At 37.2% G+C, this 25,491-nt stretch overlaps 1 protein-coding gene across 10 annotated transcripts in view; it reads left to right on the top strand.

Moving 5' to 3' along the window:
* LOC121329395 (ERC protein 2) overlaps positions 1-25,491 on the top strand; it is a 262,968-nt gene that overhangs the window by 83,147 nt on the left and 154,330 nt on the right. For 6 of the 10 annotated variants that reach the window (XM_041274982.1, XM_041274986.1, XM_041274981.1 and 3 more), the window contains exons 8-12: positions 5,167-5,304; positions 11,254-11,394; positions 13,419-13,559; positions 19,612-19,647; positions 22,433-22,626. In XM_041274982.1, the coding sequence (XP_041130916.1) occupies positions 5,167-5,304; positions 11,254-11,394; positions 13,419-13,559; positions 19,612-19,647; positions 22,433-22,626 (650 nt within the window). The remainder of the gene's footprint in view (positions 1-5,166; positions 5,305-11,253; positions 11,395-13,418; positions 13,560-19,611; positions 19,648-22,432; positions 22,627-25,491) is intronic. The other 4 variants (XM_041274987.1, XM_041274985.1, XM_041274984.1 and 1 more) reach the window with 1 other exon arrangement.

Here is a 25,491-nt window from a genome sequence, read left to right as displayed (position 1 = left end):
CTCTCTGCTTGCTGTGTACAAAGTGTGCAGTATACTCAGGTTATTCTATATAATATATTTTGGTGTTTTTTTTCCCCCTTTGTAATACACCAGACATGTTATATACAGGCCAGCGGAGGCAAGGGAGGCTGGGAGGCTGTCCCTCCTCCAAATTTTAAAGTGAAAAAACAAGCAAAATGTTATATATAGTTCTATAGTATTATACTATAATACTGGTCAATGAAACAAAAATACTGTCTAAAATAGAAGAAAAATTACATTTTAACCCAGAAGACACTGTGTGCCCATATGGCTGTTGCATTGTGACCCCGGGAGCATCAGTAAAGTGAGATATATTTTCATAAAATGGTTGGTAGCGAAAATGCATTTAACAGCCAAATTGTGGTAAACCTGTTTGGAATGCACTTGGAGATCTCTTGATCTACCCCTCCTACTATGCATTGGACTTCCCTGATCTACGCACCCTGTTACTGGGTCCTCAGCTGATGCACTATCCATGCACTATTGCACTACTCTGTCATTGTATATAGAACCTCTTGTAATCCTAACTTGTTGCATCCTATTTCATATTGTATTTTAGTAGTATTATTTGCACTTACTGTAAACTATACTGTATTTAAATATTAATCTTGCATTGTAACCCTGTACTGCCCTGTAACACATGTAAGTCATCAATAATAATAATAATAATAATAATAATAATAATAATAATAATAATAATAATAATAATATGAAAAGTGTTGTCAGTCTGAAATACAATAATAAGATTATCCTGCTATTGGGAGCATTGGGGGACCCTAAGCCCGTTGGCTTTTTTCTGCCTCCCCATTTTTTTTGGCTAAAAGATGCCACTGATGCAGGCTGCATGTAAAATCCCCAAAATGACTGTTCTGAAGGCGGTGACTAAATTATCCGCACATTTTCCACTGAATTACGAATGCATTTAATTGTCGCTCTATGCCGACCTAGACAGTGGTTTCATGAGCATTGCTTTTGGTGACATAAGGATGGTAACATTTAAAACATTTCTTTTAGGCTTTTGGTCTCAGTAGATACAGCAAAAGGCTGGTTATAAACTCATGGATTGGGTGTTTCAGGAGCTGGAACCATATATTTTTAACGTCAAATGTGAGTGATGGGGTTTGGAGATACAATGGGTCTGTGGCACCCAGATGTGCCTAGCATTCTGGGACTGATTGCTTTCACGCATATGCCTGATTTTGTTCTTGTGGAACATCTGCTATAAGGGAGAATCACATGGGTATTGACCAGGTTGATATTTAAATTAGACTCTCTTTGGACATTGACCATTTTTGGCAGAAACATACTCAGTTTTCGGCTGTAGCACTACATGATCTAATGCACACACATAAATCTGTCATGCATACACATTTTTCCAAATCTCAACCAAAAAGGACTCCTAGTAAATCTTGGGAGCTGTTTATTTCTAGTCAGCATGGTTATACTTTAAACGTCAGGGAGCAAAGATATAGGGTTGTCCCTTATATAAACCTTTATGTTAAAGTAAAACAAGACCAATGTTAATGCTAAACAGGCTTGCTAGTCTTCATAATTGTGCCTTAACATCTAATTGGTATGTTACAGACCTGAGTGGTACAATAACGGTCTATAGTTGTAGAAGCACGGTCTGTACTGAAATAGCATGACAGACTGCAACCATATTTGTAAGGTACCCATTTTCTGTAGTGACAAAGATTATGAGTTATATATATATATTTTTAATAATCACCATGTGACATTTTGCCATTACTGACAGAAAATGTTATCACATGTACCAAAAGCACTTTAGTCTAGAGAAGTTGCTGAAACATTAAAAAGTCTGTCCCCGGGTTGTGTAATCCTCACTTAAGAACAGCTGGCAAAAAGAGGATTAACACTTACACTGTTGGCAGTACAAGGTTAAATATTTTGCTTTGAAAACAGAACCAGCATAATAATCTTTCACAAAGCAAGCTATTCCAGCTTTTAAAAATGGGGACCCTGGTGCAGAAATGAAGGCACTCGGAGAGACAAGGGCTGGTGGGCATTTTCTGTTCCACATAAATGTTATCAGGAAGATGCTGGAAGGGTACCTTGTGGGATTAGAGCTTTGGAAAATCCTGTGCAAGCAGCATGTAGTGTCTTGTTAAGTAAACATCACCAGCAGTTTGAAGGTAAAACATTAGCTGGCATATCTCACCCAAGTGCGGTTTTAAGCTTGAGGCAAAGATTATAATGTTTAAAATAGACAAAGAAAACTGTAATCGTTCAATTATCAACCCCTGAGTCAAGAAGAACAATATCAGCTTATGATGAAATTGGACACATGAAAAAACAGTGACAAAAACATCAACTAACTACAAAATTCACCAGTTAATTTTTGTTCAGTATGTTATGAGTTTTGATGTGTGAGTTTTGCATTTCACTGTGTTGTGCAAGAGTTAGATATTCAAAGGAGTAAGGAGGTATTAAAACACTTCTTCACCAGGAACTACAGTGCATGGGGGTCGCTGTCTTTCAATGTGCAGCAGCGTTCATCTGCCACATGGTGGCAAGAGCTGATAGTTCTGCAGTAAACCGAGTCTGTGTCTTAGTAAATTGATTTTCTTTTGTGTTGATTTTTTTTTTTTTTTTTTACATATTAAAAAGTTCAACTGTTACGACTCTTTTTATTGAAAAATTTTTATGATTAAAAATTACGTATTCACTCGTTAAATAATAATACCATTTTAATTATTGTGGAATATCATATATATATATATATATATATATTATATATATAATATTATATATATATTATATATATATATAATATACTGTATATACATTTTTCCCCCAGTAAATTAGTTAAGGGGTTTTGTGTGTGGGTGTTTTCCAGAGTGTAGGGCAACAAGACACACTGACCACCTGTGCTAGAATCAGATTTATAAAGAGAAGAGGATTTTCTAGACAGGAGCTGCCTCCTGATAATATTTTTACCGTGTTATTTTCTACAGCTGATTTGGATTACTGTTGTGTTGCCATGCAGACTATTGTTTTAAGGTCAGATTCAAAAGAAGCGCTCTGAAAACTGCTCTTACTAGTATACCAAAGTCAGTACATGACCTGTCTCACCAAAGTAGTATCCCAGTCTGGCAAAGGCGGTTCTGCATTGGGCACTTGTGAGCAGAGACAATGCAAAAGGTAGCAGTATAATACATGTTTATTATTTAGAAGGAAATTGTGTTTCAGCTCTGTTTCTTTTACTGCTCACATGCCAAATAATGCAAGTAAAAATAACAGCTCCATCTGCGGATTTCACACTTCAAGTCAGAGCATGTCCTGCCAAGCCATTTAACACACAGAAAAGAAATAGGATCCATGTTGTCAAAGGTGACACTAAGCACCAAGTAAAAAAGAAATGCCTAAGGTTTACTGTTTGGCTAATTTTGGAACAGAAAGGTTAAGCTTCTTTGGTGGTCTGAGGATCATTTTTTTAGCTTTTCCTTTTTTTTGTACAGTGCTAATAATAGTGTGCTTGACTGTAACATCTAAGCTAAGATTAATAACGCTGGGAGCTGATGCAGTGTCAGTGTGAGTCGTTAGTCCTGAATGGGGATCATGTCGAGCACCCTTGTGTAAGCGTGCAGTGAGCTGAGGAACGTATTTCCTGAGAGAAGCCCCGCTGCACCATTAGGTTTGCAGGTTTGATACAATTCCACACTCTGGTTCCCACTTCCCAGAACCACCAGATGACTGAGTGGGACAGGAGAGCTCAATCTGTACAATTACACGAAACCCGCAGGCTGCATGTTAACAATTCTTGTCAATATATATTTGGTGCAAATGTTGAATACTGTGCACGGTGAAGAATGCATGTGTTTATCTACCACAAAAAATTGATATATTACATTTTCATTAAAATGCAGACACTCAAATGTGTTTTTGGAATCTACTGTATAAAAGCACCATTCCTCTCTATTTTTTAGTCAGGTTAGGAAGCCTTCCATGTCAATGCATACACAGAACTATAATCATTAACATACAAGAGCTATGCATTTCTTTTGCATTTTAACTTTTTAAAAATATTTAGTTTAAGTATATACAGTACTGCTGATACTATGGGGCTCTAAAAGGCTTGGGGTGCCCACAAAACCCACTAAGGTATCCCTGTCTTCAAAAGATGTAATTAGCAATAGGTCCCATAAATGATACTGCTCCCCAAATGTTTTCCATTTACTACCAATGCAGAACACCTGGGTGGGACGCTTGCTGTTCATTGTCCCCTAAGAAGTATGTTTCTGCAATGCTGAATGCCAAGACCAGTCACGGCAGTAGCCATTGCACGTTTTTCCTAGAGCCTATCAAGTTGGTTCAGTGACATGTATCAAAACATAAACATGCCTTGTATTTCATTGATTGCAAGCAGTTTTTCTCATGGTGCGGCATTTTGTTCAGAACATTAACTTTCCCAACATATTTCTGTGATCTCTGTTCTGAAAGCATAACATCATTCAAAACAACACTGATAAAACCGCTTTCAAAACCACTCTCTCAGTGGGAGTGTAAATCATTGCAATTACGCTATCGGGGTTATTTTAGTCATTACAGCTGGCCTTTCTGACAATTTTCTGCTGTTTCCTTTAGAATCAAGCACAGCATAATATGGTTCTTCAAAGATAAACATGTCTTATTCGAATAGTTTTTAAATAGCTGGGGAGAATGTAGTATTATCTGTCCACGTACCCATGACTGGAATGTTGATGTGTTTCTCACAGGAATGTTTTCTTTCTGACCTTTTGTGGTTTTTTGTATTTATTTAAAAAAAAATGTTATTTGTGTTCTGGATTGTAAATGTGTTCTTTCTTTTTAAACGTACCAATGTATTTACACCAAAACAAAACAATACTGAAGATACTACAAAACAAGTAAAGGGTTATGCTTAATATACTTAACTTATAATAAAAAATAAAGGGTTAACATTAGGGGGTTACATTATGTATGCAAATGTTTGCCTAAGTTGTGCATTACTACTTATGTAACATTTAACAGTTTTATATTTTATTTGCTTTATATTGTGGTGTAAATAAACTGATAAATATTCACCCGTGCGGTTAATTGGTTGCTTGCCAACTTTTCTTTTTACTCTGTTCTTAATTTCTGAATGTTTGTTTGATTTTCTCCTAGATTGAAAATCTTCAAGAACAGCTCCGGGACAAAGATAAGCAGCTCACAAACCTGAAGGACAGAGTGAAGTCTCTGCAGACCGACTCTAGCAACACAGACACTGCCTTAGCAACGCTGGAGGAGGCCCTCTCTGAAAAGGTGAGCTTCATTCTCATGTGGAGCTGCAGGACACGCAATAGAACAGCCAGCCGTGTGTGAGAACAAGCATCCAAACATGCTGAGTGCACACATTACCAGTGTAGGACCGGCCATACTCTAAAGTAACACGTTCAGCAAAGCTTTTCAAATGGCCCCCCTCGAGTCACAGCAAGTGTTTCAAGATACAGTAAAACCTGCTGGCAGTGTGCGTGCAGGGATTGTCCTTTGCTGAACGAAGAATTGTGCTTTTTTTTTTACTCAATTGCTCTGAATATAGAAAGAAAAAAGCACAAGAGACGCAGGGGCTTATTCTAAGGGAGTAATAACATGGTTTGTGTCATCACCAATGAGCCTAATACAGTAGCTGTCAATTAAGGTGGAAATGTGTAAAGTGAAATTTAAATCATGTTAGATCACTGTAATTAAGAATCAATGGTTGTAAAAAACTGGAGTGTAGTGCAAATAGCCATACACTCTCCGCTAGCAATCAGCATTTTGGATTTGGCCCCAGCGTTGACTAAAGGTGGGTGTACACTTGTAAAGTGTTGGTCCACTGGCAGCTTGTGCTAATGCTTTGTGTCCTGATATGGCTTGGCTTGGGTCCTTATAGGGTTGTAGTGTGAACCCAACTGTCAACAGAAGACTAGCGGTGGTCAGGCATGACAAGTAGCCACATCATACCTATCACGGACTGCAGCTCGAGCCTGTGTGGGGATTGCGAGGGAGGAGACTTCTGCAGTCTCTCATATATGTGTGCTGATAGCGTCTATAAAGCTTCTGTTTCCAACAGCTCCTCATGGGGAATACAGGTCTCTACTTCTGCAGTGTCAGCCAGAATCAGGACATTTAATCATTTGGTGCGAAGACATTTTGTACACGCGTTTGTACATCCAATTAATGCATGATGTAAATAACTAATGTATGCAACATAGATACGTGCACATGCAAAATAATGAGGTTTTTAGGTTAAATAGTTATGTAAAGGCAGTAAGTTTAATAAAAACTGATTACGATGTTTTTTGCCAAAGTAAAGTGAATGGTGTCAATATCCCATTATAGTAAAGTTCCAGGAGGTATAATATGATACTCTAATGGAATTAGATAATGAATGGAGAGGATATACATTCACCCTTGATTCAAGATTCGATACAAACATGAGTTACAATAAGATAATATTGTGCAGGCGCCTTCATAGGAATATAATTATCAGACTAGCGTTACTGTGCACTTTTTTTAGACACAGTTATCGTTGCTTCCATCAGAGCTGAATAAGTAGCTGTAAACAGTTGAAGGCATTCTATTATTGCAATGCTGAGAACACAGATGGTTTGCATATTCCACACTGCATTTGTTCACTAAAAGCTTATTATTAATTGAATTTAAGTCTCTTCAAAACTGTGTTTATAGTTTCTTAAGAATCCCTGGTACCGATATTCTGGAATTTGATTTAATTTCATTACGCTCAAAATAATACATGTGCAGTATATAAAAATTGTCAAGCTGCTCTGTGAGGAGAGCTTATGTGTACTTGTCAGTCTGCCACTGCCATGGCTGGCCCAGCTGCTGCTATTTCAACTGCTAATATCTCATAAACCATTTGACTGCTGACTTCATAATTATCAGTGTTCTGGAAACACTGCTGTGATTTTAACCTAAGGTTGCTACCATATTTTGGTAATTTAATTACACCTAACGCTTCTGAGGTAGTGGCTTTATACTCTGTACACAACTGTATTCTATGATTCACCAGAAATGTATCAGTTATCTTACAATGTGTGGCAGCAATTTGAAAAGCTGCCACTACTGCATTGTCAACGCCTCACATCCCAGAGACTATTTGAGGAACTCCCTTTATGTTTGCTGGGTTATATAAACTCTCTCTGCTAAATGTGTTGGTAACCATGACATGGCCTCTTGACCCAATTCAATTCAGTATATTCAAAACCTTTCCTTTTATGTACAATCAAATACACATGTATATTGTGAGACAAGGAGCAAAGAGTGTGGAGCACAGGACTACAGTCCCCAGAAGGCAATGGGCTAAAAAGCCTTAATTGTGATTATTTGTTGGGTAATTGTGTGAATTGTTTAATTATTTTGGCAGTTGGTCTAAGCAGCTAACTGCATGATTTTGTAGGGTATAAAAACCCCACAGTTTATGCATTCTGGGCTGCAAAGTGGAAAGCCTGGTTGTGAGTGTGGACGGCCACAAAAGGATTAGTCAGTTTGTTTATTTTCAGTTTGTTTATTTTGTTTAAAAAATTAAAGAATAGCACAGCCGTGCTTTGAAAACTCAAATCCTGTGTGTGCCTGGGTCAATAAAGTGCTGGAAATAGAACCTGAGAGAAGCAGAGTCTCTCACATTATGTAAAATATAAAAAATATACCACAGAAAAGTAAAATCGTGGTTTAAATTCTTAGGCAATGCATACCTTAAACTATAAACCTCGAGAAACCAGTGCTCACATAAACACATTGTCCTTCGTAATCTCTGCGGTTTGAACTGTTTGTAGTTCTATACGTTTAGGGTGGTGGTGGTACAAAACAAAAGGGGTTTATTTTGGTTCAACAGGCCCACATATAAATTAAGCATTTTCATCTGGAATAATGCGTTTGCGTTCAGCTTTTATAATGTTTCTTTGTTACGAACTGCTTCTGTGTCCACCCAGAAAGTTATGCAAAAGATTCTCTGTTTAGCATTCATAATAAGATGGTTTGATAATTTAGTTGTCCAAATGCTGTGTTTTTGTGGTTTGCATGGTTTTTAATGACTTTGCATTATGGAATATGTTCTATAGCAATTACTTATTCTGTCACAAAACCTGTGAATGTACTAATTCACGGTGTGCAAGTTGCTGTTTTTAATTAGCACAGAAGGTCTGAACCAAATGCCAAGAATTGTTTTTAAGTCTGAATTTGAAGTCTTTGGCTCTTCCTACAGTCTTGCAGGGATTTCAGGTTAAATGAAAATCACAGATGACTAAAAACAAATGTAGTTTTATTAGATGCGTATTGTAGTGGCAGACAGCCCTGAATTTCAACACTTGAGTGAAAGATACGCCACATAATAACATATATAGTAACTTCAGTTTCTTAAAAGAAAAAAAAGACTTTTCAGTTACTAAGAGTTTTTCTAGATCATTGCATGGTGCAGTGCAAAGAGAACAATTGTAAATTCTCCATGAACTTCCCCTCTGTCTGTTTACATGTGTGCTTATCCAGTCAGTTTACTGCTGTCTAGATGCTTGTATCAGGGGTGCATTCATGTCCTCACAAGACCAGAAGCTTCAGCCAACAAGGTGCTCCATTTTATGTTTATATTATGGCCTATATGTCTCGCTGTGACCAAAACATGTTGAACTAAGTCCTTCATTTTTTAACCTTTGGCTGGTTCAGAACTCTAATCTGAAGCTGAGGAAACACGAAGCCACCTTTTCAGGAACAGTAGCTTGAAACCTGGTTCCAGGAGACTGAGAGACCTGGTTAGAGGCAACTTTGCTCTATCAAACCTCAACTTTCCCCTGGTGTGACATGCAGTAGTTTGAAACTGAGGTTATGTGTTCCCTCAGCTTAAAGCTCATAAATCCTTGTGCTGTCCCTGTAAAGAGGGTCATGCACAGGTGTGTTCCTCCTTTAGGATTTGATACGTTTTGTGTCTCAGATGTACCGCAGCACAGTAGGTAAGTAGTAGAGACTTGTGTTTCTCTATCTTAGTCCTGTTTAGTGAGGAGGGCCTGCTGTACTGTTAATAGCAAGACAAACCTTAAAGTGACGAGACGTTATTGACATTTCTAGAGTCGCTGTTTCTTGAGTGGAACATGTTGCATTAATCCCACTTAGCACACACATCTGACATCTGCACTAATGCAGGCTAATGGAGTTGACGTTCAAATTAGTCAGTCGTATGTCTCTTGAAAATATTTTTCTGCTTTTAGCACAGTGAAAGCACAGGTTCGGAGAAGTACATAACCGATTTCCTTGTAACTGCAGAAGCTAGTGTAAAATGAACATTGTGGTATAACAATGCTTCATTATGTTGATACAGTACTGCAAACATCCTGCAATCAAATTCTTTAATCTGGAACCCAAGTTTGGTTAGTCCATGGGTACGTGCACTAAACTTCAATTTGCTGTATAAAGGCTCTTAACTAATTTTCTGTTTGTGTGCAATTCAGTATTAAGATAGCACTGGATAGTAAGACCTCATCTTGAATATTGTGTGCAGTTCTGGTCACCTCACTGTAAAAAAGATATTGCTGCTCTAGAAAGAGTGCAAAGAAGAGCGACCAGAATTATTCCGGGCTTAAAAGGCATGTCATATGCAGACAGGCTAAAAGAATTGAATCTGTTCAGTCTTGAACAAAGAAGACTACGTGGCGACCTAATTCAAACATTCAAAATTCTAAAAGGTATTGACAGTGTCGACCCAAGGGACTTTTTCAGCCTGAAAAAAGAAACAAGGACCAGGGGTCACAAATGGAGTTTAGACAAAGGGGCATTCAGAACAGAAAATAGGAGGCACTTTTTTACACAGAGAATTGTGAGGGTCTGGAATCAACTCCCCAGTAATGTTGTTGAAGCTGACACCCTGGGATCCTTCAAGAAGCTGCTTGATGAGATTTTGGGATCAATAAGCTACTAACAACCAAACGAGCAAGATGGGCCGAATGGCCTCCTCTCATTTGTAAACTTTCTTATGTTCTTATGATAGGATTTGGTTAGCACCTCTTGAAATATTCTTCCTCTGTTGACTGAAAGAACAGAATGTCATGGCATACCATCCCATGCACAGCTGTTGATATGCAAACCGTTGCAGTTTTTTTGTCACAGGGGTCTATTACTGTGTCATCACTTGGGTAGCCAAGTACAACATGACCTGTTTTAATGTATCAAACTGTTTTACTTTGACTAACAGGATTGATGATGAATGGTTCAAAATACAAGGCAGCCCATCATCCATCTTATCTTTTACGCCTAAACCCTTCCAGTCTTTAATTCTCCATTTATAACTAGCAAAGCTGGGATCACTGCCAGTGATATTTTCATGATTGGACGTCTAATAATGAGCACAAAATGCCACATTTGGGAACTAAACACAGTAAGATATAAGTAGGTTCAAGACTCCCTTTCCCTTTGGCTCGCTATATATACATCATAAAGTACAATATCACTGGTGTAGCGAATGGCTATCATTTGGCTTTATTTATGAAGTAAAATCCAATTCATAAAACTGCAATTGCAATGTTGTAAAGTGGTTTTAGTCTTAATGTTCAGATTTTTTGTACATTCTAATTTAAGAAAAATTGAGTGAGTTATTTTCAATTGAACTGTGGCATGCCCAAATACAGCCATTACTTGTATCATTACAGCATGAGGTGTGTGTGTGTCCATCTGTGTGTGTGTGTGTGTGTGTGTGTGTGTGTGTGTGTGTGTGTGTGTGTGTGTGTGTGTGTTGTGTGTGTGTGTGTGTGTGTGTGTGTGTGTGTGTGTGTGTGTGTGTGTGTGTGTGTGTGTGTGTGTGTGTGTGTGTGTGTGTGTGTTGTGTTGTGTGTGTGTGTGTGTTGTGTGTGTCTTTTCAGTATTCTTCTGTAAAAATATTTAAACAGCAGTATTTGGATCTGTTGCCGAGTATATTTAGAATTATAGTCTTATGACTGGCTTATTTTTTATTTATTTTAAATAAAATCATTAGTCTGCCGACTTCAAACAACAGTGACTAGCGCACATTGAAACTGTTTTCCCTAAGCAGATCTGGATTGAAGTGCAGTATGTCTTGGCACCCACAAGTCCATGCTCATTACCATTCATTGTCTAAAAATGTGCTCTGATTTGTGCTAATGATAATGTTGTGCCCCTTGGTAACGTCCAGCAAGCAGGAGTGGTGACTGTTTGCAATTCTTCAATAATGAGCTGGCTTTAATCTCCTGGCATTACCTTTATCATTGGCAGGAAAGAATTATCGAGCGCCTGAAGGAACAAAGGGAACGAGATGATCGGGAAAGGCTGGAAGAGACGGAGTCCTATAAAAAAGAAAACAAGGACTTGAAGGAGAAGGTTAATGCATTGCAGGCTGAACTGACGGAGAAAGAGGTCAGTCTTCATGGACACGGAGATTGTATCTTACAATGTGTCATCAGTGACGTTAGACCACTGTTGAGCGTTTAACTGTACAGGGAGGCACGTTGTTTTGCTTCATTGTCTGGAAACCATTTACTTGAAATGACTGTTTCAACCATTTTGGACATAACAGGCAGTTTACTGTCTGTCCAGTACTAACTTAGAGATCAGTTAAATCTGAATCCGGCACCTAACAGTACTGATTTGTATGGGTTACTAGTGTGCAGTATTGGAAACTTACATTTCTAATGCATGAATGCACTCACTGAACGTGTCTGATTTCAGAGAAATGCAGAGCAATGCAGAGAACGATAGACAATATACTAGGACACACACACGCACATACCACTTTTTTAGTTATTTTATTTACGGAGTCATGAGACTTTACAGATAGCTGCTAATTAAATATGTGCAATTCCAACACAGAACCTTGATCCTAATGTACATTTTAAAGTAAAAACATTGATTGCAATGTTAAAGCCCTTATTTTCTTAGCTCATGTACCGACATGACTTTACAGGGAAATAAGCTTTGTCTCGGCTTCCTGTTATTTTTTTCTTACAATTTCTGATTGTAAGAGTCCAATCCCCACCATTCTTTATCAGATGCCAAATGGAATCCTGATTGTTCCAAAACATGCTGGAGCAATCTTTCTGAGTGTGAGCTGTATGAGCATGTACTTTATGTGCTATAGGTTTTAGTTAGGTGCTAATTGTTATTATTATTATTATTATTATTATTATTATTATTATTATTATTATTATTATTATTATTATTATTATTATTATTATCATTATTATTATTATTATTATTGAAATCCCAGTCTGCTAGAATTGTGTTTTTTTGGTGTTTGTTGACACTCGGCCACAAACGTGATTGCTTGAAATCAAGACTACAGTTTTGCAGTTGACTTAAAAGGTGCAAATAATTCAGGTTTTATCTTGGGCTGTGTTAATTTGTCTGCTTTAAAGTGTGAATTAGAATGTAGTGTAATGGAGTGGGTGATCGCCCACCGTAACTCCACTCTGAGTTCACTCATAATTTAAACAGGAAAGGCGCTGGCATGGTTTGCACAAATTCTACTGCCGAAAGGACCAGCTGCACCAGCTGTTTGTATGTTGGTTTCATTCTCAAGATGAAGATGGGGGCTGTGTCAGTTTCTAGACCAGCTGCAGTAATTGGTCACATGAGATCGGCTGGCATTAGCAAGTCTCCGGACTCCTGTCTGTGGATTAAGCTTTAGCTCTGGGGTGGCCAGTCACAGTCCTGGAGGGCCATTCCATCAGGTTTCACAGGTAATAATGTAATTAACCACCTCAGGGTCTGAGTGGAGGTTTAATTGGATCAATTAAACAATTTGGAGCAAGTTTGGAAGGGCAAACTTTGGCAACCCGTGCCTTAGCTGGAATAAAAGTTGATGAGACACGTTGGCTTCAACAGGCTGATTTTTACAGCTTCCAAAACCATTGCAGAGACATCATTAAGATCATACGAATCAACTTTAAACTTGCCAAGGCTCTGGTATCAGATGAGTTTTGGCCGATTGACACTTCCCTGGAAAGCATACCATTAGACCCCAGGCACTGTCCATGTTTGGCTTGAATGAAGCAGCAAGCTGCAACGGTTTCCGCCGGGTACAAGAAAACTCGACAGCGATCCGAAAGAATACTGATTAAGACGTTTCGAATAGAAAGTTTTCAATTATATAGTCCTGGCTGCATATTACTACCACGACATGTACATTCAGGATATATATATATATATATATAATATCTATATACTATCCAAAATATATATAATATATATTATATATATATATATATAGATATATTCTTAATATTCTTAAGCTGATTTGAAAAAAAGAAGGAAATTGAGTGGAAATGAACAAATTGCATGGATACATAGGCATTTCAGATCCATTTCACTCGGGCCCCCTATCTGCGCATTCATTAGACCTGATCTCACTGGTTGTCTGGTATCATTCTGTCTCGTTTCAGGCTGGTTTAATCGACTTGAAGGAACATGCATCTTCTTTAGCTTCTTCGGGCCTGAAAAAGGACTCCAAATTGAAATCCCTGGAGATTGCCATAGAGCAAAAGAAGGAAGAGTGTAGTAAGTTGGAAACACAATTGAAAAAGGTAAGTGGCAGCTGAAGAATTCCTTCTTGGCCCTTACTGGCACTAATTAGATATTATGCAATGATATTGTCCTTGTACCAATAAACATCAAGGATTATTCTGAATTTGGTAAAGTTTGATGAGTATCACAGTGGAGCCAAACAATGGCGTCTCTGTCAGCAAGGAAGTAAGTAAGCGTCAAAGCAGTCTGTGAACCTAAGAAATGATCACTGTATCACTCCAACTCTTGCACTTTGAAACTGGCAGCTTAGCAGGGCTCAGGACATAACAATTTTACAGTAAATGAGGTCTATGGTAGTTTCATAACCTTTTCTATAATAACTTAATGAAGAACAGATTTTAAACAGAACAGATCTAAATCTGTTTTAAAAATTGGTGTGCTTCAGCACAGCTGTGATTATTGAAACACCAAATGTCATAAAATTGAAACGTTTTCTTGAGACGTGTTCAAATGTTATAAATTGCTTTTTCCATAGGTGTCCATTCCAGTGCCTTTGTTGCTCACACATTTCTTTCATTGGTGACCAAGAACCATTTGTTTCAGTGATTGGAAATGAGCAGCTGCCTTTATTAGGGATGCATGTGTTGTTTGATAAAAAGCAGTAACAAATGCCTTTGAGAAACATCTTTTATTGGGCCAGAAAAAGCTTCTCCTAACCTTTTTATCTGGCCTCTGCTGTTATTTCTGAACCAAGTGCCAGGTTCAAAGGTTTGCAAAGTGGACGTGATGCTACTAGCAAGTTATTGCATGTACATTTTGAGATTATCATCTTTTCACAATAACAATGTGTGACGTCTATGACAGTGCCAGGATAAATACAAAATAAAATACAGAAACCTCAAACACAGACACACCTTCCACTTGGATAGGGTCTGGGGCCGGCTCTCTACCTCTTAGTCTGCAATGCAAAGTGTAATAGTAGAAATACCTTTTTATATCAGATTAAAAAAACATTTCTTATGCAAATTATATATGGTTATGAAAGGCATTACCTGATTGAATGCACTCTAAAATGTAATGTATATGTTCTGTATATACATCGATATTGGATGTGTTGCATTCTATAAGAACCTACCTGACTATGTACTTGCTGACTCTCGAAGGAGGCAACACACAAAGCTAACTTGGAATTAAAACGTATTGTTTGTTCCCTTTGTATGCTTTTAAATAAAAACAAAATGCATGTTCTAAATGAGGGAGAGGGGTGTGAGGGTTTACGAGCTATCACGCAAAGACAGAACAAATGTTCTACCTGACCTCCATTGTATCCACCTTGACATTGCTCTGTTTGAATCTCATTCCCTCCCTACATCTCTATTGTCTGTGTCAATTTGTACTTTTCCTACTGTGTTTAATATTTTCCATTCCAGGGCTCTGCTATCTGCAATTCCTTTCAAAGTTCGAAGTGTTGTCAAAATTTGGCGCGTTCAGTTTTGGGAAACCAAAAAATGAATCTGAATTATTATTGCTGGTGTCTCTGCAGAAACTTTTCAGTTTGTATTTATGATATTTATTATTAGTATTATTATTATTACTATTAGTTTTATTATTAGTTTTATTATTGTTATTATTTATTGGCTGCAAAGGCTGCACTTTTAAACAATTCACTTAGAAGAAGAAACATTTTGGAGAAAATGTTTCTCCTTAATTTCTGAAAAGTACACATGCTTTCACACCATTTCCTATACCTTTTGTTTATCATTATATTACAATCAATAATCTGAGTTTTTGATAACACTTTATCTTTATGCATCTATGTTTCATCACCCTACGTATGTAAAAGCCAGCAGGATGCATTACTAATGTGCATGACAGCTAGTATTAGACCCTTGCGTTGTCTGAATGAATTATCTCTTACAACCCAAAGAAAGCTGCCATTTCACCTTCAAAACCATTCAGTCATAGTGAACAATAAATACTGTAAGGAGGAAAAGACCCACTAGCCCTGCAGCAGATTGAAATGGCAGTGAAGCTAAATGTAGCCACTGCACATATTTAGAACAAAGTCTTGTATGTTTTGTGCTCGTGAAAGGTGCTAGGTTGACACTGGCAATTGTAGCAACACAATCTTGCCCACGGCACTACCCTGCCCATGTTTCTTAACCCTACCCTGGAAGCGTGTCCATCCAATCCTTGAGTCCTCTCATATCATGCAAAAAGATGAAGTACATTGTAGCTATGCATAATAATTGTGTAAGTACTCCTGTATTTACTATGTAACTACTATGTAAATACACAGTAATTAGAGACACTTACTGTTACTGTTTTTTTGTTGCATTTTGATAATTAGACCCCCACGCATCCCCAAACAGGTACCAAACAAACACACATAAGGATCACCATATGTAAATATCATAATAAACAATGGAATTGAAAACATTATTTGGAACCAGTTTGGTAACAAATGTGGCAGATGAATGATAAGGAGCTACGTGCTATTATAGGTGGGCTGTATATCCCATTGCCTATCCACTCAGTCACACAGCCCCTGTGGAAAGTCTGTGGAAATATTTTGACTCAGACATGCTTTTGTGCTCAGACAGTTTGAACTGACTGGAACGGAGCAGAAGTCTATGCGTGCCTAAAAAGCAAACAAACAACTTGAAAAACAACTTTGCCAACAGTCCACAATAACTCAACACTTGTTATCAATTTAGGCCTAAAGCAAAACATGTTTTTCTTTTTAAATTTTTTACACAAAAGACAGTTTTCATTTTGACACATTGTACTCTTATTATCTACTACTATCCAATCCAAAAAGTGTAATCCCATTTATTTTATTTCTTTTACAAATACTTACTTCTCTTATGTGTTTAGTTGTTTATGAAAAAATACATTTCTAGCTTTGTTACAAATGAAAACAGTCATATAGTCACGCATCAGTTAACACATTTCTTAACCAGTCATATAAAAATGTGCCACAGTATAGCTCACCATTTTTATGAAACAAAACCAAGGGAAGAGCACCATACAGATCACCTGCAACTGTCCCGACACCACTGGGTCTGTCTATACCTACACCAAAAGTGAGGGCAACCCCAACAGCAAATGAACAAATCGAAACACATTCTAGTTCACAGAGGGGTGTTAAACGCTTCTATGATATATGGCTCATTCCAACCCAACAGTGAGTACATGAAAAACAGACTGAGTTACATTACTAGTCAGGAAAAAAAACAGCCTTCAAGCTGAGGACAAGTTTAAATGACAAATGGAGACGTGCTGGTCTTACAAACTTTAAATAAGCTTTGATCCTGGTACATTACCATCTGCAGTATGTATATACTTGATCCTCTGATCACTGAGACATTTATTGTGTTTTGTTTTCAAATACAATTAGTAATTATCTCATTAGTCTATAAAGGCACCACAAACAGTTAAAGCCATGTGCTTTTATTTTATCAATGGAATGCATCAGGATTTGATCCCAAGTTATGTACAACAAAAAACGACCATTGTGAATCTGACGTGTTGTAGTAAAGTTTAGCATATTTAAGTATTTCTTTCATCTCGGTTTAAAAAAAAAATAAAAAAATGGCAAAGGCGTACACTGAGCCCCTGTGAATGTATTGTACTCCAGATGGAGGTGGTGTTCTTGTATAATGGGATTACAGTGTACAGTATTGGCAGTGAATGAGGAAATCCTACTTGCTGCTCTCCAGCTCTGTCATCACGCACTTTAGTGAGCCCTGTATTTATAAAACAGTGATTCCGTTACAGTCAAATCCCAGGTTCTCACCTATTGTTTACAAGATATGTGCACCCACAGCTGTAAAACACTCAATTCTGGAATATGTAGCAATACTGAAGGAAACTCGACTAGAAATCTTTGTTAATGTCTTATCATATGCAGACAGTGCCAGGGTTTCTTTTATTTATATTTTCTGTAATTGTATCTTTTTAATTGCATAATTTCAAAGTATATATTTACAACGTATTATTTATTTCTTCTTTACTTAAACTGCTGATAGCCTCAAATGTTTCTCACTCATTTTTGTTTTCCCTGAAGTTACCGGGCGAGTTCATAATTAGTTAGAAATGAAAGACCTATGTTTCAACATGCTGCAACTGAAGCAGCGCTGTTCTTCAGTGGAAGGCTCTCCAGCGGTGTTTTGCTACTGAAGGGTATTCGTTCCATGTTGCTTGCTTTAGCAGTGTATGGAAAACCAGACTAATAGAAAACAGAACCCCAAATTGTTGTGTAAAATATAGTCTACATATTGACACCTAATCAATGTTATCGTATAGTATATTATTATTATTATTATTATTATTATTATTATTATTATTATTATTATTATGATTATTATTATTGTTATAGATCATGCTCTTTTGTCTTAAAATCAATTTCCAAAACATTTTTAGAGACATAGTAATAGTTTTAAATATGGTTGAATGGGCAGTAAGAAATTAAATATGCTTTATACAGGACTAACAGTCCCTATTGGTGCTACTCTGTCTCGACAGTTGCAGGGTTAAAAAGCGCTACAGAAACATTTTAAACTTAATTATAAATGAACAGCACGGCACGGAAATCTTACTTTTTACACTTTTCCGTTCCTAAAAAAAAGTGAAAAGCATCTTACTTTTTAGTGGTTTTACAATTGTGTTTAGTCTACCACTGGCCTTTGCTTCTAAAAAAAACAAAAAAACCCCATTCAAATGCAATTAGTGTCTGCAGTCCTATTATTAGTTCAGCTAATGTATAAAATGTGAAAGCTGTGGAGTGTAAAGTAAATGGAGCATTAATGCAACTGCAATTCTGAACCGGTTAAAGGTGAATGAGCGTGCTTTATTAGATTAAATAGGAATGAAATTGTAAGACTGAAGGGAGGCCCAGGCCCAGTTCAATGCATTCCTTTAACCCAAAGCACGAGTGAAGTGGCTTTTTATGTCTGGTTTAATGTTAGGTTTTTCTGGGGGTCTCTCTTAGAATAAAATAGAATGACCATTTTTCCTTCTTACAACACACCTTAGAAACACAGACCAAAGTATTGTTACTATTATGAACAAGAAGAGCTGGTTAACAAGTGAGCTAGTATGAAAGATAGCTGTCAGTAATACAAATAAAATAGCAATAATAGTAAGGATCGACTAAGGGGGAAATCAGTAGTTTAAAGCTACAAATTACTGTAATTTACAGAATATATAATGTACATCCCTTTTTTCTTATATAAAACATGCATGTTTTAAGCTTGGGTTACATTCCACAAATAACACGTAGCCCTTCATTAAAGCTTACCTATCGCACACCCCTTCTAAACTACACTTTCAAAGATTCTCCTAAAATGTATATACAAATTTAATGAATTAAATAAAACAAGTGTGCAATCTATTCCCGAAACTTACAGCAAGCACTAAAACAATTCACTCTTTAATATATTACAATAAGAAATGTTTGTTGAAAATAACAATCTTTGGGGTAGAAGGGTTTAAAAGCTCCTTTCTGTTTTCCTGTTAGCTCTTCAAACTGATCTTTCCACCTTTAAGATGTCGTCATGGTCTGACAATGAAGAGCCCAGCCCTATCTCTGTTATTATTACAGTATGCACTGCTCACATGTCTCTGTAAAACAAATAATGCATTTCAAGCCTATGTTGAAAGGGAAAGCAATACATTTGGAGATTAATTAATCTCGTATTATTACGGACTCTAAAGCATGCTTGATGGATTGCCGTCTAGGCTGAAGCACTTTGCGGTGATTCATTCCTCGAGGCCAACACTTAATGTATCATCAGAAGTGGGCAGTTTTCTTTATTTCATGGGTTGTTTAACTTTTAGAAAAGAAAAGTAATGCAAACCTTACATTTCTTACTTAAGCTATTATTATTATTATTTTTTTTTTAACAGCCAAAGTCAACATTTGTGTTTCCCCCAGTGCCTCTCACTTTCACTCTGGAATGTTTGGATACTTACATTTCTACTTTTTTTTTTTTTAATGACAAGCTCTTCTGTGCAAATTCAGTGGATTTGTCAAGCTAATACTGTTCTCCTGGATCTTTCCTTCTTTCCCTGTCCTGTGCTTCATGCTTCCCCAACTTTGCAATGTAGCAAGCAGAGCAGTTGTTCAATCAGATGTACAAGCCAGTAAGTCATTTCTGAAAATGCCCTCTGTAACATCTGAAAGCATGAGGACTCATTGACCTGACCGTGTACTTTACTATAACAAACATATTTTTATAGATGATCGGTATACAGCATTTCAGGTCTGCTAAAAACTAAACAAGCTATGTAGACTTCAAGGTCTTGCGTCTTTAATAAAAAATATATTATCACTGATCGGACACACTGACGATAAAGAACAAAAAATGAAATTTCCTCAAGGTTCCACACCTTTAAGTCTGCAAGGCCTATAATGATGAGTGCATGCAAACATTGTTTATTACAGCTAGGCTCATGGGATTAACTGGGTACATTTAGACTGAAATAAATATATTAACACATACATAAAATCTAATAAAATACATAAATTAATAATAATAAAAAAAAGTTTAACAAGTATTCTGTTTCTGGTAACGTCATTAAAACACTGTGGGCACCATTCACTTTACAAGTCATCCCTCTATTCAAATGAAGCAGATTTTAACCAGCGGCATCCGCTCTCCACTGGGGCTTCAAAACTTTACTCTTCTTCCTCATTGATGCCGGGAGGAGGGGTGAGGATTTCTGGAAGCTACTGTCCTGTATAGAATGTAACTGGCCAGTGTTATCCTGTGACCTGGTCAATTAGCAGAGATTTTACAGCAGTGCTTTGTGATAAACACTGAAACAGCCATCTGACATTGTTTGTAAATTAAATCATTACACGCGGAAACATCGGAAGCTTCTTCTCTGTCATTTCTCATTTGTGAAATTCTTACATCCCTACAAAAAAAAAAAAACTACAGATGTATAAAGCAAATGCTAAATAATTAATAAGAAAAGGTCAAAGCTTTTTATTAAAAGCAGTCTTGGAAAACCTTACTGCCATATCTCTTGAGCCTACCTGTAACAATATATACAAGTATCCTCATTCTGTTACAGTACCAATACCCCATCCCACTCCACCACACCCCCCCACCCACCCTCTCTGCTGTCTCACAAAGGACAGGTGGCTGAAAGCATTACAATGGTTTTGAATGAATTAGTCATCTTGCTTAGATAGCAGCTTAGCCCACCCTTTTCATTTCTCTCTCCAAAGGAGTTCGGTTTTAGGTTTGTGTTGCTTGTGAGTATCCCAGACTATCAAATATGAAATTATCTTGTTTTGCATTGATTATGTTTGGTAAACAGTTCAGTTTAGCTAAGTGATTCTATCAATTTGTATTTATACACGCCATGCTGTTTCAAGACCCCTTCGGAAGCACAGTAAGGGTTCTGATCAGTGCAGGAATAGGACTTAGTGCTTGTGTATATTACCTGAAATTGGCATTGGTGCTTCGTAAGGGTCCATTGTGAACCATGTAAAATAAACATTATAGAGAAAGATTATTCATGTAGGGATGTTTAAAATCTCAGTGTCCGTTCCCATGAAAACCCAGATAGACTTCTGGCAGAAAAAAAAAAAAAAAGATAATTTAGGGTTACTGCTCCCTTTGGGAGACTTAAGTAAAATAATTAATTATTTTAAGTATAAGTCGATTTATGATGTTTGCATAAAAAAGAAAGATATTTGGTGGTCTAACGAGTATACCAAATTAAAAGAAATAAAACACTTTCTTTAGGGAACTATTTTATCTGTGGGGAACAGCGTTTAAGACAAAAGACTTTATTTGAATTGCATAACAGAATATTTTCAAACATTTCTGGAAGGTTAAATTGCATAGCCATGGCAGCAGCGCAATGCATACACACTTCCTCTCTTAGTCTAATCCTCATGCTTAAATATATGTTGCATATGAAAAGCAAGAGTGTAAATTGAAATCCCAGTGCTAGTGCTATCTGTTAAGATAACCAGTATTTATTTTTGAACCATTTAAAAAATAAAAATCAACCCTAAAAGCATTGCAAAGACTGTTTGACATGATCAGCACAGTTGTGTTTCATTATGTTCTCCTCCCTCGCCATGCATGTTTCATTAAAAAATGCAATTTTTCATTGCCTTGCTTGCCTCGTTTTTCCCTTTGCTTGCTCATTCAAGATGCCAATTAGGAATGACGGGACATCTGCGGTAGGCTATACATTGTGGTGCCTTGTTTGCTTTTTGAGTGTTTTTTCAATTATCAGTGTGTCTCCTTGGGCCAAATGTATTTTACGTTGGCTGCAACCTGTTCTGCAACCCTGTTGATGGTGTATTACTGTTCCTTTGTTTGAAACTGTGCCACATTTTAGCATGTCTTCAGCTTTCCCTCGTTCACATTCTCATACTGCACATGTATTCTTGTTTACCAGTTGTCTGCGACTCAACAGTTTTCCTCTTGATATGCGCGCCACTTATAAAAGTGTCAAATAATGATGAGGTGTGATTGTTAGTTCATGGTGTTTGCAGCATTCTCACTCCGATCAAGGTAATGCATTCCTGTCTGCTCACACAGTGCACATTGAAAGAAGGCGTCATTCAAGAAAGCTGTTAATCCTTGATGTTATTTGGCAGTAGTCTGAGTCACTGATCGATCTACAATATAGATCTATATCGCCTGTAGACTCTTATCAGGTCGCTTTGACAAAGGTTGGAGAAGACTTCAAGTAGGAGCAAAATTATTTATTTTCTTCCGATTTTCACGTCATATGAACTAACAACTGTGCCCATTGTTTTTTGAATATTATGAAATGTTTTTGACCTGCAATGCAGGATATTTGAACTAATTTCTCTCTCTCCCTCTCTCTCTCCCTCTCTCTCTCTCTCTCTCTCTCTCTCTCTCTCTGTATGAATGTATATTTTATAATGGTAAAGGCCCATGAAGCGGAGGAGGTAGCAAGGATAAACCCTGAGTTTGCAGAGAAAGTGAAGCACTTGGAGAAAGAGGTGGCGTATTACAAAGAAGAGTCGGGCAAGTCTCAGGCAGAGGTGGACCGACTCCTGGAGATCCTCAGGGAAGTGGAAAGCGAGAAGAGTGACACGGATAAGAAAATCGCAGAGCTGGAGGGGTAATGGTCTTTTACCTTAGATTATTCTAGAGCAAGCGTGAAACAGAATAACAAGTATGGTGCAGACATAAATTATTTCTCCAGCATTAGTTACTCTAAACACTCACATAGATATACATATGTGTCTATTTAATTTTACTTATGGTTTAGCAAGCACATACTGTATGTGGCTAACCCTATTGGAAATGCAGTGCAGTATGTTTATTATATATATATATATATATATATATATATATATATATATATATATATATATATATATATATATATATATTATATATTGCACACACTTTTCAAGAAAGTAAAAGATAGGTGCTGTTCTCTACATAACCTTTGGATGAAGTGACTTGATTCTGATGTTGATTGTAGATCAATGAATGGAGAATATTCCCTATTTGGTACTTTTACCATGCAGTTTTGTTTGGGAGTAGTACAGTGCAACCACTCATTCGTACAAACATTATTAGGATTATTTATTGTTTTTTTGTTGTTGTTTTTTTTAATTTGCAGACTTCGGTAAGTATACATGATTATGCTCACATATATTTGTTTTGGGGGACAACAAAAAAAGCTGCACTGCAGCTGTGTGTGCACGAGGTATTTCTACCCTTTCTTGAGTTTTCCTTCATTTCAGTAAGCATGTGACCTTTGTGTTGCCCGTTAATCGTTTCTTTACCATATATGAACGTTTGATCTTCATTGCACATGTTCAGCAGTTCACAAGTCATATGCTCTGATAGAGCCAATGATTGCTGATTGTGTGAGTATTGCTAGCGTGGAAAAGCTTTCATCTCGTGAGCCTGGCATGATCGAAATTTCCTTGTAGTGAGTTGTTACTAAAAGTACGTCCCCTCCTTCCCTCTATGGGTGCTCTTTTGTTTCATGGTCTTATATATGTTTTTGGTGTTGTAAAAATTCCTGTATATGTTAAGACAAGTAGATTAAAACAAAACTCTGCTGGACAAAAAAAAAAAAAAAGCCAGTTTCTATAATGTTCCTACCCATTGCTCATTTTCAAACCTGGGTCTCAGATTGAGTCCAGAACAGTTAAGTGTCTTTACTCTGTTTTGAAATGTTGTGACTATGGACGTGTCATCCATCAGAAATGTCGAAAGCCATGTCAAAGACAAAAATGGCAACACGTATGCTTTTCTTCCACAGTAATAGGAAGTTGCTATTCGCTGTCATTTGTGCACTCCAGTGTGCAATTATGAGATCAAACCCTGGGGATTTGTGGGTTTTTATACAAAACTGTTTGTCTTGCCAAAGTTTCAGATCATGGAGTCGAATGAGTCTTCACTGTTTTAAGCCAAATGCTGGAAAAGTTGCTTTGTTAGGCATTAATCTAATTTAAGATTGCTTTCAGGTGTTCATGCAGTAGAACTAATAGCAAGCATCCATTGCTTGTCACTGAATAAAGTGTAAAACTGCCAGGTCAAGTCAAGTGTCAAGGAGAAACTGCCAAAAATGTAAGAAATTCCAGCGTTAAACAAAAACAATTTTTTTGGAATTAGGGAACAATAAACTTATTTAGTGTTGCTTGGGTAACCTTTGACACCCTCTGTTGCGGGAAGATTGCCGGTTACCAACAAGAATTCAGAAAGCAGGGCTTTCTTGGCGCCCTGCTGCACCTAATAAAACAGCTGTATAGAAATCCCAGTGGACATCAGCCAATTCGTAAAGATGCATACAAATCAATATGTTATTAAACTGACAACCAAGAAATGTACACTCTCAGCTCTGAATCGGAAAAAAAAAATGTTAAAAAGAGAATGTGTGTGTGTGTCTATATAATATAAAATATCCTTTTTCATGCTCGTAAGGTAGTGGTCTGTATGTGTGAATGCGTCTGTGTGTCGGTGTGTATAACAAACTGTGTTTCTGTCCAACCTTACCATCTGTCCTTGCCTTCTCTTTCCCCTGTTTGTCTCCCCGTGTCCAGTGGCAGAGCACACTCTGAGCAGCACCTGTCTGTGTCGCCCGCCCCTCAGCAGATAGGGGGGCTGATGTGGGATTTCTTGGGAAAGTGAGTGCTCTGCCCTGGCATGCTGCCGTGATGCACTCTTTCACTCTCACTCTGTCTCTGTGCTGCTCTGTGTCTGTCGTTGACTCTGCTGTGCAGCATGTATGGGTGCTTACGTGTTTGCCAGCTCTGATGAGCTACTCCATGCAGTGTCCAGTTTGTTCATTTCATATGTATGATGTAGTAACCTGAAAACACAAAAGATCAGCAGGACATAGTCACAGAATGTGTATTAAACCATTTGCTTGATCTTGCATTCAGCTTTTTTATGATTTTAATATACAGTGGTTAAAACTTCAGATTTAAACTTTGTCTTTTGAAAACAAGATCAGTTATTGTGTAGATGAACTTGAGGTAATTTGATTTCACACAAATTAGGGCGCCAGCTATTTCAACGGTTTGTGCCCTGAAAACGTTATTAAACAACAGGTAAAACAGTAGTTATAGTAAAATACGTTGAGAAACTACAGCTCTTTTTATGATCATCGTTATTATTTAAACATTCCAGTTAATGACTCGGTAATAGCCCGTCTTAAAGCACTGTCAGAATGATTTAAGCACTAAAATACCAGGTTTAATGTCTACTTTGATGATGATCCCATTTTGGTTTCAACTTGGCTTAGAGGTGTTTGTGCAGATTTTAAATAAAACGATTACAATGATTTGTATCACATTTGTGCACATGTGAATCTGTTTGTTTTCTTCACCAAATATATGTACTCTTCTGATGTTGCCAATGTATTTATAATATATACAAATCATTTTGATGTTCCATTTCTTAAAATAAAGATCAAAGAGGTTTTTCTATGTACTTTTAACAGATGAAAGCTGAAATATTTCAT

Source organism: Polyodon spathula, chromosome 16 (assembly GCF_017654505.1).
Source record: "Polyodon spathula isolate WHYD16114869_AA chromosome 16, ASM1765450v1, whole genome shotgun sequence".
Classification (NCBI taxonomy): domain Eukaryota; kingdom Metazoa; phylum Chordata; class Actinopteri; order Acipenseriformes; family Polyodontidae; genus Polyodon; species Polyodon spathula.
Note: the sequence above shows the minus strand (reverse complement) of the source record. Positions and strands in the feature narration are given on the sequence as shown.